Below are 13,859 nucleotides of genomic sequence, written 5' to 3'. Positions count from 1 at the left end.
TACTCCTCTGGGCCTGCAGGGGCTCTGGGAGGAGGAGGAGGGTCCCTCCGAGGGAGTTTCTGGAATTGCAGAGCCCGATCAGGTGCAGAGAAGCCAGGGTCTGGTTGTCCGGTTCTAGTAGCTCTGTCCCTCACCTGAACTTTCCAGCCACCTCCTCTCCAAGACCCACTAGGCCTACCTCCACCATACCTGAAAACAGGTCAGCTGCATACACTAGCCTTTTGTCCACACCTGCTCCCAGTGGAGAGTGTATCCCCAGAACCCTTTGGGGCATATTCCCTGAGCTTCTCAGGAACTCGCTAAGGAGGTTTGGGCTGACTGTTGGATGGGTCAAACATTTACAGCCATATGGCATTCCACTCCCCACCTTCTTCCAGCTCTCCTGTCTGCCCTCAGAAAGGGGCATCCGAAGTAAGATAATCTGGGGGTTTGAGTCCTATAAATAAAATAAAGTAAGATGACAGCGATTGATAGTGGCGGGAGCTTGACTACTCAGGGTGGTGGGGCAGGGAGAGCAAAGATGGGAGGACTTTGAACAGGGATATAGTCTGAAGTGATTTCTATTCTCATATGCTGCATCCTCACACTTCCTGAAACCTATAATGAAAGCACCTTGTCCAAGTTACCATCTTTACAGTTAGTAGGTCAGTACCCACTTGCCCCGGACAGTCAGGGCACACAGGCTAAGAGCCGAACACATCTTCATCAGGATGTAGGAAGGGCCGCAGCTTTGGGATTTGAGCGAAATGGGAGTCCAAGGGCGTGTGAGGGAAGCCGAGGCCGGGGCTTTGGATGACGGGGCCGGGGCCATGTATCGACGGCCCTGAATCTAAGAGGTAACGCTGCAGAGAAAGTAATCTCTTGAGCCCCTCCTCGCCGCGTCTCTGGGGCCGACAGGAGGCGCCCGCGCCACTGCGTGGGTTGACACTCGGGGCGGGGCTGCGGAGGGCGGGCGCGCGCGCGCACGCACGCGTTGAGTGTCACGGGGCGTGGCGAGCACGGCGCGGCACTGCCGGGCCTGGTGTCCTAGCTCAGCAGTTCCCGCCGCGTACCTTGCACCGACACGGCCCAACTCGGCCCCATGTACCGTGCGCTGTACGCGTTCCGTTCGGCGGAGCCCAACGCGTTAGCGTTCGCCGCGGGCGAGACCTTCCTGGTCCTGGAGCGTAGCAGCGCGCACTGGTGGCTAGCGGCGCGGGCGCGCAGTGGCGAGACAGGCTATGTGCCGCCTGCCTACCTGCATCGCCTGCAGGTGAGTGCCCCTCCCCTGCCCGCTTTAGTGGCCTTTGAGACTGGGCCCTTTCACAGGCTGGTAGAACCGACCCAGGGGCTCCAGATCCTTCAGGGCTCGAGGAGACAGGGAGTTTTGAGAACCTGACCCTGAGACTCAAGACCCATGAAGACTGGGACTTCTAGGGTCAGCAATCCCTGCAAGAGACTAGATAGACCCTTGACATCTTAGTCCAGACTTACCAAAAGCTTAAGCTACTAAAAGCTTAACTCTGGGACTGATACTCATTGGGACCCCAAATTCCCCATGCATATTCCCCAGTATGGAGACCTCCATCTGAACAGAATTCTACAGCTAGACTCAGAAACTCCAATCCAATTACCAAATTCCTGAGACCCCCCCCCCCCACACACACACCCTTAATATACCACTTCCCTGGATCTCTAGAATTCCTGCAGTCTTCCTTCCCCACCCCCCACCTCCTCCACCTATTGGAGCCACTACCTTTACCACTGAGACCCTCTTCACCTCACTACTGAGACTGAGCCACCTTAGAATACCACTGGTTCCCCAACCATCCTCCAGGCCCTCAATCCCCTCCCATTTGAAACCTGGAGTCATGATCACTCCCATCTCCTAGGTGCCTCCCAAACCTTGGATCTCAGAGTATTTCACTTTCCTGTACTCAGTCACCCTCTAAACTCTTTTCAAGACACCCCTCCCCCTTTCTGAACACTCTCTGAACCAAGAACCAAGCTCTTGTTAATACTACCTGGCAATGCCTCCTCACAAGCTTCAGGCCCTGACTTAGACTTCCTCTGAAATTGAGGGAGCTTGTCCCTCCTGTCCCCAGCCAAGAATAGGGGCTGTTCCCATTGTAAGGAAATGAATTCTCCTGACTTCCCCTGGTCTGACCATGCCCCATTTTCTTCCAGTGTAGGTAGGCTGCAGTCCCAGTTCCTGTTCCCTCAAGAGTAGCCCTGTTGCAGGGACTGGGGTGTAGTGTCTCTGGCTGGTATGTTATGACCACAGTGGGAAGGAAAGTGCTGAGACACCTAGCCTGTGTCAGACACTCCTGTCCTGTCCTAGTCCCTAGCCTTTAGGAAATAAACTGTGCCAGCCCAGTTCAAGACAGAAATAATGGGATAAATTTGGAAATGTCATCTGGTCTTACCAGAGAGGATGGGCCTTGGGCCTTAGAGGTTTTCTCACAGATGGGGTTGGTTGATTCCATCTAGCTATGCTTGTGGTGAGAATAGGGAGCCCTACTAGGTCTGGAGTGTGTCAGACTCAGCCTCTTTTGGAGATGGGATCTCATTGGAGGCTTCTGTGGAAGTCCTGCCTCTTCCCCACAGGGCATAGGTCAAGGGCTTGTAAAGCCTCTGCCTGAGCCAGGACCAGTGGGGCTGGTTGTTTGGGGAGAGCAGAGAGGCAACCATCTTCTCTGTCACTATCTCTCAGTTTCTTTCTGCATATTCCCTGTGTCTCAGTTTCCCTGACTGTGCATCTCTGTCTCATTCTGACTCTCCATTTGGGTGTTTTCCTTTCTTCCTCCAATTCTCCCAGTCTGTTTCTGACTCTCAGTTTTCCTGCTTTATTTCCCTCTGCCTGCCTCTGAGTCTCTCTCTCTCTCTCTCTAGGTCTGTCTTACTTTCTGTGTGTTAGTGTGTTCTCTTTCTATTCCTCCTTCCTTCTCTTGTATACCTGTTCCCTGGTATGTCCCATGCCACCTCAGGGGCTTTGCTGACCTTTACTTCCATCTGTCTCCATCAGAGAAGTCTCCCAAACCCACTGTGAGGAGCTCTGTGGCTCCTATGTAGCCTGATGCACCATGTGTCTAGGGATAGGGAAGGGGTGGGGATAGCTGATCCCACACCACACTTATAACATGCAGTGAGGTAGAACAGCTTCCTGGGTTGTTAGGCATGACAACACAGGGCCTAGAGCAAGGTCTAGGCTCATTTCTAATGTCCTTCCTTTACCACAAACACAGAGCCACTTCTCAGGGCAGGTACAAAAAATTACTGGGACAGCTTGGGAGGATGAGGGCTGATAATCAGGGATGGGGAGAGGAGGTTCCTTTGGTCTATTCTTTGCTCTCAGGGCCTGTGAAGGTCTGTGTGAGGATAAGGCTGTCGTGGGGTGTGACCTTGGTTATGTGAAGGGTCAGCAAGATCAGAATGACTTATTAAGGATTCCAGACACTGGAGGTTTCCTGCTTGGCATCTCAGTCTGGGGCTCTGAGCCAAGCCCAGGAATAGACTGTGTATATACTCCTGGTCACAAGCTGGGAACCCCTGGGCTATGGTTTTGCTTTAGGTTCATGGTTTTGAGGCATCTTAGCCAAGATCCTCAATATGTAAGCTGGTTTAGGGTCACCTGGTACCCCAGTTTGCTGAGTGGTGCAGTCTGAGAACCCCATTCCATAGTCCAGTTTTGGTCTCTGCTCTTGTCTGTCATTCTAGATTTCAGCTGTAGTGGTCCTCCACCTGGGTTCCATCCTGGGCCAAGTCTGGATTAAGTATCCCCACTTGAGCTCCAGGTTTAACTGATTACCACTACCCACTTTTAGGGCCTGGAACAGGATGTCCTCCAGGCCATTGACCGGGCCATTGAGGCTGTGCACAATACAGCCATGCGAGATGGTGGCAAGTACAGCCTGGAACAGCGTGGAGTCCTCCAGTGAGTGTGGGGAAGTGGGGGTGGATCCTCCCATGAGCATGGAAGGGTGGGGTCCTTAAGTGCGGATCAGAGATGTGTAGAGTCAGGACTGGGGATAGTATGGAATATCACAAAGTGGGGTAGGCAGTGTCAGAGATGGGGGTGTGAGAAGCCTGGGCTGTGGGGTCCCAGCATCCCACAGGGACCAGGAAAGGACTTTGGGAGTTGTGAGGTCTTCTTCCCCAAAAGTCTCCCCGACCCTTTATTAGGAAGCTGATCTACCATCGGAAAGAGACCCTGTCTCGTAGAGGCCCCTCAGCCTCCAATGTTGCAGTTATGACCCCATCTACCAGTGACCATCATTTGGATACTGCTGCTGCTAGGCAACCCAATGGAGTGTGCCGAATTGGGTTTGAAAGGCAGCACAGCCTGCCCAGTTCTGAGCATCTTGGGACAGATGGAGGCCTCTATCAGGTACATGGTGAGGGCATCCTGGAGAAGGTGGTGGGTGGAACTAAAGGCTTCATCCAGAGGCTCAAGGGGTCCACTTGGATCACTGATGCACCCAGAGTATATTCTTGCCCATGTCCAGAGCTTAGGGTCCCAGCCTCTAACCTGTCCCCACAAGATCTCTTTTCTGTCTTCCCAGATCCCACCACAGCCTCGCCGGGCAGCACCCACCACACCACCCCCACCTGTGAAACGCCGAGATCGTGAGGCACTGATAGTCTCAGGGAGTGGTGAGAAGGCAGGATTGGAGGAATTGGGGTGGGGTACACTTTGCTTGGAATGGTTGCTCTGTCAGAGAAGACAGGGCCTCCTTTGGGGGCACGTGGGAGTTCTAGGCTTGGTAGAAACAGGGACTCTTAGAGAAACTGGGTCCTGTACTGGGGTCAGGGACAGGGACTCTGGGCTAGGATGGGTGGGGTCTCTCAGGAAGCTGCCCCAGTACAGCATCTACTCTCTGCTCACAGGTGGTCGTAACACCATGCCCTCTGGGGGTAGTTCTGTGTCCAGTGGTTCCTCAGTCGGCAGTACCTCCTTGGACACGCTCTATACAGGCTCCAGCCCCTCTGAGCTGGGTCCCAGTTACTCACCTACGCCCCCACCTGTGCCCCGTAGAGGCACCCACACCACTGTGTCGCAAGCCCAGCTTTCTCCCTCCAAGGAACCAGCCCCAGAACCCCCTGCAGAGGAGACGGCAGCTGGTACAACCTCAACCCCTGATGACCTGGAGGCCCTAAGATCTTTGAGCCTAGAGACCACAGAGGAGAAGGCTGAGGCTGAGACGGTTGTGCCGAGGACCATTGGGGCAGAGCTGATGGAACTTGTGCGGAGAAACACCGGCCTGAGCCATGAATTATGCCGCGTGGCCATTGGCGTCATAGTGGGTCACATCCAGGCCTCCGTGCCAGCCAGTTCACCTGTTATGGAGCAGGTCCTCCTCTCACTGGTAGAGGGCAAGGTGAGGGTGGGCCAGGAGCCTCCTCACCTTCAGGCTACCCTGCCACCCCAACTCTGTCCCCACCCTCATACATTTGTCCAGCCTATAAGTGGAAGTATTTGTTGAGTTAAAGCTTTTGGGCTTTCATTTTGTTGGGTGCTTGGGTCATTTGAGCTGACCCATGAAGGAGAAAGGGAGGAAGAACAGACTAGTCAGAGATTCAGTTTGGACAAGGGCCCTGAACAGGACTGAGCATGACTCACAGGAGAAAGTAGAAGGCCAGCATGACTAGAAAACAGGCAGTGAAGGAGCAGGTGGAATGGGAGGAGGTGAGATCTGAGGCAGGTGACAAATGAGACTAGATATGGATAGCCAGGAGTTCTCTCTGGCTACGTGGAAGTATGGACACAGGGCACTTGAATAAGAGAGAGTGAGGTGTGTGGGCATCATGGAATGGCAAGCCCCACCTTGCCAAGGCTATTGGTTAGGCACAGCACTGGGGCAGTGAGTCCAGACTACATCTTGGAGGCTAGATGAAGAAAAGGTACCTTAAGTTCCTCCTACAGTTCTGGTTGTGGAGGAGGGAGTGAGAACTGTAGAGGAACTGGGTCCTATACTGGGGGTACAGGGACTCTGGGCTAGGATCGGTGGGGATCTCTCAGAAGGCTGCCTCAGTACAGCATCTACTCTCTGGTGACACTGTGCTGGGCACAGCAACCAGTGCCTGGTTAAGGGTTTGAGGGAAATGTGAGAGGTGGGTCAATGACAGGCCTGGTGTCTCTGTGTGGAATGGGGGCATGGAGTATCAGAGTCACATTCAGGCAATGACAGAGTTCATAAACCTTCTCATGGAAGGTATTTATCCAGGTGTAAGGCGAGAAGTTGTTAGAAAACCCCTAGACATGTCTCATGCAAAATCCTGTCCTAAGTGGTCATCGAGACCAAAGTTGAGCTCCCCTGCCTAGTGTAGGTAGTGCAGGACTTGAGCTCACAGACTGTAGGCCCACAGATCCAGATACTAGGGACTTCCTGGAGACAGACACTAGCAGGGAGTATACTGAGCTGCACCTCACCTTCTCTCCCCAGGATCTGAGCTCAGCCCTGCCCTCAGGGCAGGTCTGCCATGACCAGCAGAGACTGGAGGTGATCTTTGCAGACCTGGCTCGGCGGAAGGATGATGCCCAGCAGCGCAGCTGGGCCCTGTATGAGGATGAGGGTGTCATTCGCTGCTATCTGGAGGAGTTGCTGCATATTCTGGTGCGGGGTGGGGGCCCACATACGTTGCCCACTATGTGGAGCAGTGTCCCCCCCCTCACCATCTCTCTTTAATGCCTATGAGTCTTCCCTGCACGTACATGCTTAATTCGCCCCCATGTGGCTGCACAGCTTGGCTCAAACTGGGTGACTCTCTTACTTCCTCCCTACAGACTGATGCAGACCCTGAAGTTTGCAAGAAAATGTGCAAGAGGAATGAGTTTGAGTCTGTCTTGGCCTTGGTGGCCTATTACCAAATGGTGTGTGCAAAACAGAAGGGAAGGGGCATGGAGGGATGTAGGTAGGGTTGGGGTTCCAGGAACTGAGCATGTAAGGTCCTCTGCCAGGAACACCGTGCGTCACTTCGGCTGCTGCTCCTGAAGTGCTTTGGTGCCATGTGCAGCCTAGATGCAGCCATCATCTCTACGCTTGTATCATCTGTGCTGCCTGTGGAGCTGGCACGGGACATGCAGACGGACACACAGGGTGAGGCAGGGGCAGGGGCTGTTTCTTGTCATCTGGAAAGGGTTCACACCTTCTGCTGAGGGTCTCTGCCATCTTCGGGAACTCTGACTACTTACCTTCCCTCCACTAGACCACCAGAAGCTCTGTTACTCTGCTCTCGTCTTGGCCATGGTCTTCTCCATGGGGGAGGCAGTGCCCTATGCACACTATGGTAAGAATGCAAACATTTAACCAGTTGACCACAGGTTCCAGAGGTAGGACCCAGGGCCCAAAGGCCTGGGAACATGCAGACCACAGCCTGGTAGGGATTGAGTATCCCCAAGACTCAAAGACCAGGAAGCTGGGTAGTGTTGGGAAGGGATAGGACTGCAGACTTGTGTGCACTCCTCTTCCAGAACACCTGGGCACAACCTTTGCCCAGTTCCTGCTGAGCATTGTTGAGGATGGGCTACCCTCAGACACCACAGAGCAGCTGCCAGACCTCTGCATGAACCTGCTTCTGGCTCTCAACCTGCACCTCCCAGGTGAGGTTGGGTCCTAGCTGGGAGGGGGTTAACCAACGTGAAGCCTTTTAAGCTCTGCACCTGTACTCTTGTCTATACCCATGTCCTTCCTTAGCTCCTGACCAGAACGTCATCATGGCTGCCCTGAGTACGCATGCCAATGTCAAAATCTTCTCTGAGAAGCTGCTGTTGCTTCTGAACAGAGGGGGTAAGGGCCCATAAATCCGTGTGGGTACCCCTTTGATACCCTGTTACTCTATGACCCCTTGCTTTGACTCTTCTAACTCCTGGGGTGGTTCTGGGACCCTGGCAAGAATCACTCTGACCCCCATGACTCCTGCCTCCTAGATGACCCTGTGCGCATCTTCAAACATGAGCCACAGCCACCACATTCTATCCTGAAGTTCCTGCAGGATGTGTTCAGCAGCTCTGCCACGGCTTCTATCTTCTACCACACAGACATGATGGCACTCATTGACATCACTGTGCGGCATATTGCAGACCTGTCACCTGGTGACAAGGTGCCTGGTGGTTACCACAATGGGGATGGTAGCTGAGTGGAATCTGAACCAAATGGGGGGGACATAACATCAAATGGAAATAAGGAGATAGAGGGAAACATGGTGGTGGTGAAAACATGTCAGGTTTGGGATATGATGGATGTGGATCTGGCAAAGCTTGCTGAATTTATTTTGAGCAAATAGGTGAATTCAGTGCTGATTATTATTATGGGGAGAACTTTGGGAAGATAGAGTTGTGTTTTGAATAGGTCAAGATTAAGGAGCTACCTGCCAAACTGAGGGCATCAGGGATGCAGTGAGGAGCAAGTTGGAACCAGAGGGACGTTTTTGAGTAAGGAGAAACCTGGGAACAAAACCAAGTGAGCAGGGCCCCTAGTCACATGTTGGAAGGAAGGAGATCTGCTGTCTCCACACAGTCAGGAATCCAAGAGAGGGCTAAAAATTTGCCATTGAATTTGCCTTGTGGAGGTCAGGGGGTTGATTGACAAGTGGTGTTGATGGAGTGGGAGTATGAGTCTGAATGGAGAGTTTAAGAGAATTTGAAGTTATTGGGGAGTAAAAACAAGGAAGGATTAGAATGGAAACAACTCTCATAAAATTTTCTGTGAAGGGAACAGAAAAATGGGGGAGCAGGGGTAGTAGGGCTAGAGACACGTGATGTGAGTTCAGGGAGTGTTTTAAATGTAGGAAGTACCAGTGCATGTGCTAAGTCAGAGGGGATGATCCAGTAAGCATTAAAAAATGGTGAACATGATGGGGAGAGTGGGCCACTTCAGGAGGCAGGTAGATGAGTCAATGTCAAAATCTTCTCTGAGAAGCTGCTGTTGCTTCTGAACAGAGGGGTGTCCAGGATCACATGGACAGAAGCCACAGCAGGTGGAGACAGGTGTGATGTGGATGCTGAGAGCAAAAGACAAGGTCTTTTAAAAGATTGCTTCTGAGCTAATCATAGTAATCCCAACTCCTTGAGTGACTGAGGCAGGAGAATCACAAGTTCAAGGCCAGCCTCAGTAACTTAGACTCTGTCTCAAAAAAATAAAAAGGGCTGGGGATTTATTTCAGAGGTAGAGTACCCTGGGTTCAATCCCCAGTAATGCAACAACAAAAATTATTGCTTCTGTTTTATCCATGAAGCACAAGTCCAGCTGGCCAGGCAGTTTAGGTTTGGAAGACCGAGAAGGTGTACAGTGATACACCTTCTATAAGGAGAGCAAACACATGAAAGAAAAGCAGTGGGGTCTCCACTAGTGCCACATAACCTTTTGAGGTTTGTGATAGTGAGTGAAGTTCAGACCTGAAAACTACTGTACTTGTGTATTGCTTAGATACGGGCATTTTGGTGTGTAGGCACCTTGGTCTAACTCCCAGGATTAGGAATTAAGGTGATGCTGCCTAAAGGAGGTTTTGGTATCAATTTCTCTAATCAGAGATAATGAGGGATATCTCTGAGGGTAGGGGGAGAAAGTCAGGCCAATGGATTTGGAGTCTCAGAACAAGGAAGAGCTTGGATGTTAAGTCACAGGGCTGATGGAATTGCTTAAGCTAGAGGTACTGGGAGTATGAGCTCGGGGGAGAAGCATTAGAGATGTTCAGGTTGTACATAGAAAATAAGATATCCAGGTCTTGGAGATGGATTGGATATGAGGTATTTGGAAGATAGGAATCAAAAAGGATACCTGCATTTCAGGCCTGTGCTTCTAAATAGACAGTAGTGTTGTTTTATCTTACAATAAAGAACATGAGAAAGCCTTCAGCTTGGAGAGGATGGGGAAGATCTTCAGTTTGATGGTGAATATGTAGGTTTGAGTTTTTTGAGATGTTCAGGAGGTGACAAGCTTGCAATTGGATATTCTTGTCTGGTGCTTATAGAACAGGTCTAGGCAATAGGTAGAGGGTGGGTCCCTGTTTTAAGCTGTGAGATCTTCCAAGGAAGTAGAGGGATAGGGTGAGAATAAGAGGGCCTCCAATTGACAGACATGACACCTTGAGAGTTCGGCCTCTAAAGGATTGGCAGGACTTCCCTAGGCAGGCCACATTCTAGGACTCTCTGTGGCTGAGATGATTGATCTGTTCACTTTATTTAGCAATTGTTGAAGGCCAGATACATTTTGGGTGCTGGAAATGCAGGCCTTATGTTCAAATAGTGTAAGTTGGTCAGTAGCCTTGGAGTCCGTGGGGGCAGTAGTGGCCAGTCCCTTTCTGGTGGTGGTTACAGTACCTTCTTGAGGTTCCTGAGCTGACCTGCTCTTCCCACAGCTGCGCATGGAATACCTCTCCCTGATGCATGCTGTGGTCCGCTCCACGCCCTACCTGCAGCACCGCCATCGGCTGCCTGACCTGCAGGCCACACTACGGCGCATCCTGGCTGAGGAGGAAGCCTCCCCCCAGTGCCAGATGGACCGCATGATTGTCCGAGAGATGTGCAAGGAATTCCCGGTGTTGGGGGAAGCCCCCAGCTAGCACCTTCCTTTTCCTTCTTCCCTGCAGCCCTGGTGAGGGTGCAGGGGACTCAGGGGAGAATGTTTTGCACTGTCATTGTTAGGGGATAAGGGGGTAGAAGGTTACCTGAGCAAGGCCCCCATCACTTGAAGTATAGCTAATGCAAGGGGCCAAATGTAGGGTTTGGGACCATTTTCTGGGAGTTAAACTGGGGCAGAGGAAATGTGCAAGCTGAAGCCCCTCTATCCCCTGGTAGGCTGCCTCTTCAGCATGCCCCCCACTCCATCCCATTCCCTTGTACACACACAAAGTCCTGCTGCTGCTCTAAGCTGGGCCAGAGCCCCCATCCCCACCCCACCTGGTCTGGGTCCTGGGCCTCATCAAGCCATGTCCTTGGGGTGACAGGAGGTACCTCCAACCAGCTCTGTTCTTTGCCTTAGCTTTGCAGTGAGTGCTGCTCATGTGCTCCCCTGATCCCCATAGGGGTTGTTGCCCCTTGCTTTCTACCCCCAGAGGCCTTGACCAAGTTGCTGCTTTGAAATCGGGATCTTGGAGACAAGCCATTTGTCCTAGAGCCTCATGGAACTGGATGATAGCTGAGAAAGCCAGTGACAGATTCTATTTTCTCTAAAAATGTAGACTGAAAAGCCATGTGTATTTTCCTATGTGCTGCAGCTCACCTTTGGAAATAAATCACAGGCATCTGGAATTGGACTTCCCTCTATGATGCTAGGGTGGGAGAGGATGAGTGGGTGAGTGGGGTCTCAGGATCCATCACTCTAGTTTGCATTTATTTCTGCATCCTGAAGAGATGATAGGCCCTGTCAGGCCTGTCCTCTAAGACCTTGTGGGCCCTGTTTCAGCCTCCATTCCCTGAGTTTCCCTTTCACCTGGACCTAGTCACAGCCTTGTGCCTCTGGGTTCCATTTGGAAATGACTGCTTCCAGCCTTCACTTACATCGTCCTCTTTTCTCTGAAAGTCATACTTCTTCCTGTTTAACCCCTCTTGTCCTACATAGTTGTTCTCAGGTGAAGAAGGCCCTCTCCCATATCCAGTCTCCCTGAATACATGACCATATCCAGCCCTGTTTCCCTTTTCATTGAATCTACAATGCCCTCATTTTGATAAGGCAAAAGAGCAGATTAACAGGGGTGGGATTTGCACTTCTGTTTTAGAGTGATGAGAGGCTAGAGTTTGACAAAAACTATTATTCTTCCTGGACTAACAAAAAGATTCTCACTGACAGTGAGCCAGGAAAGTCAGTACCCATATGTAGACAGCAGGTGGCAGTGATTTTCATAATTTAATGTCACAACAGCACAAAGCAGGCTTGGGATGGAATCTCAGCAAGCAGGTTCTCAGGAAGTTGAGGTGGGAATATGTATTTGCTGGGAAACCCATGGGAGCACAGCACTGAAGGCTGCTGGAGAGATGACCTTCCTTAGGCATTGTTAGAATGCTAAGCACACAGGCTCTGGGGGTTACAACCTGGTTACTTGTCTTCATCCTGGAGATTTTCTACCTTCTCTTTCACATCCAATATCAATGACTTCCAATCATGACTCCTTTCTCAACTAGAGTGTTGAAGGCAGAGAACCATTCTGAAAAGAGTATAATACAGTAGAAAGCACAGGCCCTCAGGAAGCTGAGGCAGGCACCTCTGATGCACTTGTGATTACTCTGTACCCTGTCAACATGCATTTACCTTGTGGGAAGAGCAGGGCTGTATTATCCTATCTATCCCAGTGCTTGCACCTAGGATGGACAAAGTGTGGCCCCATGGCAGAATCCCTTGCCCATTTTTGCAGGATCATCTAAGGGACCCTTGCATGTGTTTGTAAGGGTTGCAGAAGTCCTAGCTGACAAGTTATATAAATGCTGGGTCTTGGTAACAAACATGCTCTGAAGAGTCCAAGGAGTCCAGGACTTCCTAAGCAAATGCCCTAATGACAGTCTCACAAAATTACATCACAAAGGAAGATTATGATCAACCAGAGAATTCTTAGGGAATTTTCTGAGACAATATCTCTCAGACTGCTTGAAAGGTTGGTAGAAGTAGAATGTGGCTAGGAGAGAGGGCAATGAGTGCACTTAAAGGGGAGTGTTTATGGGTAAAGTTGAAAAGATAATTCAAGAAGTTGCAAGAGGGGCAGGGTATATAATTCATCTGGTAAAATGCTTGCCTTGCATGCAAAAGGCCCTGGGTTCAAAAAAGAAGGTGTAGGTGGTTGCAAAGAAGTTTGGGGCTGACTTCTGGGTTAGAAATGAGTGCTTAAGAGTGCTGGCACTGTGTCTATTGACTGGACCCCAACTGCATATGTACAGCAACTCCAGGTGACCAAGAGATCACTTGCCTGTTCAGTCCCCAAAAGATAGACAGAGGATCCAAATAAATGAGAACAATTGTTGTTTTAGGAGGTGGGGTACTAGGGATTGAATTCAGGGGCACTGAACCACTGAGCCATATCGCCAGCTCTATTTTGTGTTTTATTTAGAGACAGGGTCTCAGTCGATTAGTGCCTCACTGTTGCTGAGGCTGCCTTCATCCTTGATCCCCCTCTGTCTCAGCCTCCCAAGCTGCTGGGATTACAGGTGTGAGCCACTGTGCCAAGCCTTTTTTGGTTTTATTGAATAATATACTATTAAAAAATATTTAAAGAGTGACAATGAATTTAGAGTGAAAAATGCTGATATAACCACAATTTGAGCAAGGAAATAGAATGTTACAATCTCCAAGCTCACTTAATCATTCAGTCACTGCTCCCTCCTTCCTGGAGTTAATCATAAATTTTGCCATGGAATCATACAATATACAGTTTTTTTTTTCATTACTGGGGATCAAATTCAGGGCCTAGTACATCATAGGCAAGCACTCTACCACTAAGTTACACCCCCCAGCTTGGAATCGGGATAAAAACCCTTGTCTTGCTTCTGATATCCTTAAATATCTGAGATTCATCTGTCATAGTATTTGGTTGCAGTTTGTTCATTCCCAGTGCTCTATGGACAGTATCCATATTTATCCATCCATTGTTGGTGACTTTTCAATTGTTTTCAATTTCTATTATAAATAGTGTTATAGACAGGCATGGTGGTGCATGCCTGTAATTCCAGTGGCTTGGGAGGCTGAGTTCAAAGCGAGCCTCAGCAATGGGAGGCTGAGCTACTCAATGAGACCCTGTCTCTAAATAAAATACAAAATAGGGCTGAGGATGTGGCTCAGTGGTTGAGTGCGCAGAGTTCAATCCCTGGTACTCATAAATAAATAAAGCTACGAGGAGCATTAATGTACATGTTTTCTTGTAGCTCATATGCATTATTGGGGGGGGGCGCATATTGC

At 50.5% G+C, this 13,859-nt stretch overlaps 1 protein-coding gene across 2 annotated transcripts; it reads left to right on the top strand.

Moving 5' to 3' along the window:
• The first annotated feature begins 985 nt into the window (after positions 1 to 985).
• On the top strand, positions 986 to 11,819 carry NCKIPSD (NCK interacting protein with SH3 domain). 2 transcript variants are annotated; one of them, XM_081302524.1, is made up of 14 exons: positions 986 to 1,252; positions 3,804 to 3,913; positions 4,162 to 4,366; positions 4,542 to 4,632; positions 4,867 to 5,357; positions 6,423 to 6,593; positions 6,764 to 6,850; positions 6,938 to 7,076; positions 7,186 to 7,266; positions 7,451 to 7,579; positions 7,674 to 7,766; positions 7,907 to 8,079; positions 10,336 to 10,571; positions 11,032 to 11,819. In XM_081302524.1, the coding sequence occupies exons 1-13, from the start codon at positions 1,082 to 1,084 to the stop codon at positions 10,537 to 10,539; spliced, it is 2,145 nt and encodes a 714-aa protein (XP_081158650.1). In that variant the 5' UTR covers positions 986 to 1,081; the 3' UTR covers positions 10,540 to 10,571; positions 11,032 to 11,819. The 2 variants fall into 2 exon arrangements, with proteins under 2 accessions (XP_081158650.1, XP_081158651.1); XM_081302525.1 differs by having other exon boundaries at positions 1,016 to 1,252; positions 10,336 to 11,814.
• Positions 11,820 to 13,859: the final 2,040 nt, after the last annotated feature.

Source organism: Spermophilus citellus, assembly GCF_964194105.1.
Source record: "Spermophilus citellus genome assembly, chromosome: 7".
NCBI classification, from domain to species: Eukaryota; Metazoa; Chordata; class Mammalia; order Rodentia; family Sciuridae; genus Spermophilus; species Spermophilus citellus.
Note: the sequence above shows the minus strand (reverse complement) of the source record. Positions and strands in the feature narration are given on the sequence as shown.

What these genes read in the sequence shown, in the direction of transcription:
- NCKIPSD (XM_081302524.1), top strand. Translation starts at nt 1,082, where the DNA reads ATGTACCGTGCGCTGTACGCGTTCCGTTCGGCGGAGCCCAACGCGTTA. An exon ending in GAACAGCGTGGAGTCCTCCA is followed by an intron (nt 3,914 to 4,161) that starts GTGAGTGTGGGG and finishes ACCCTTTATTAG; the next exon opens with GAAGCTGATCTACCATCGGA. An exon ending in TCTCACTGGTAGAGGGCAAG is followed by an intron (nt 5,358 to 6,422) that starts GTGAGGGTGGGC and finishes TTCTCTCCCCAG; the next exon opens with GATCTGAGCTCAGCCCTGCC.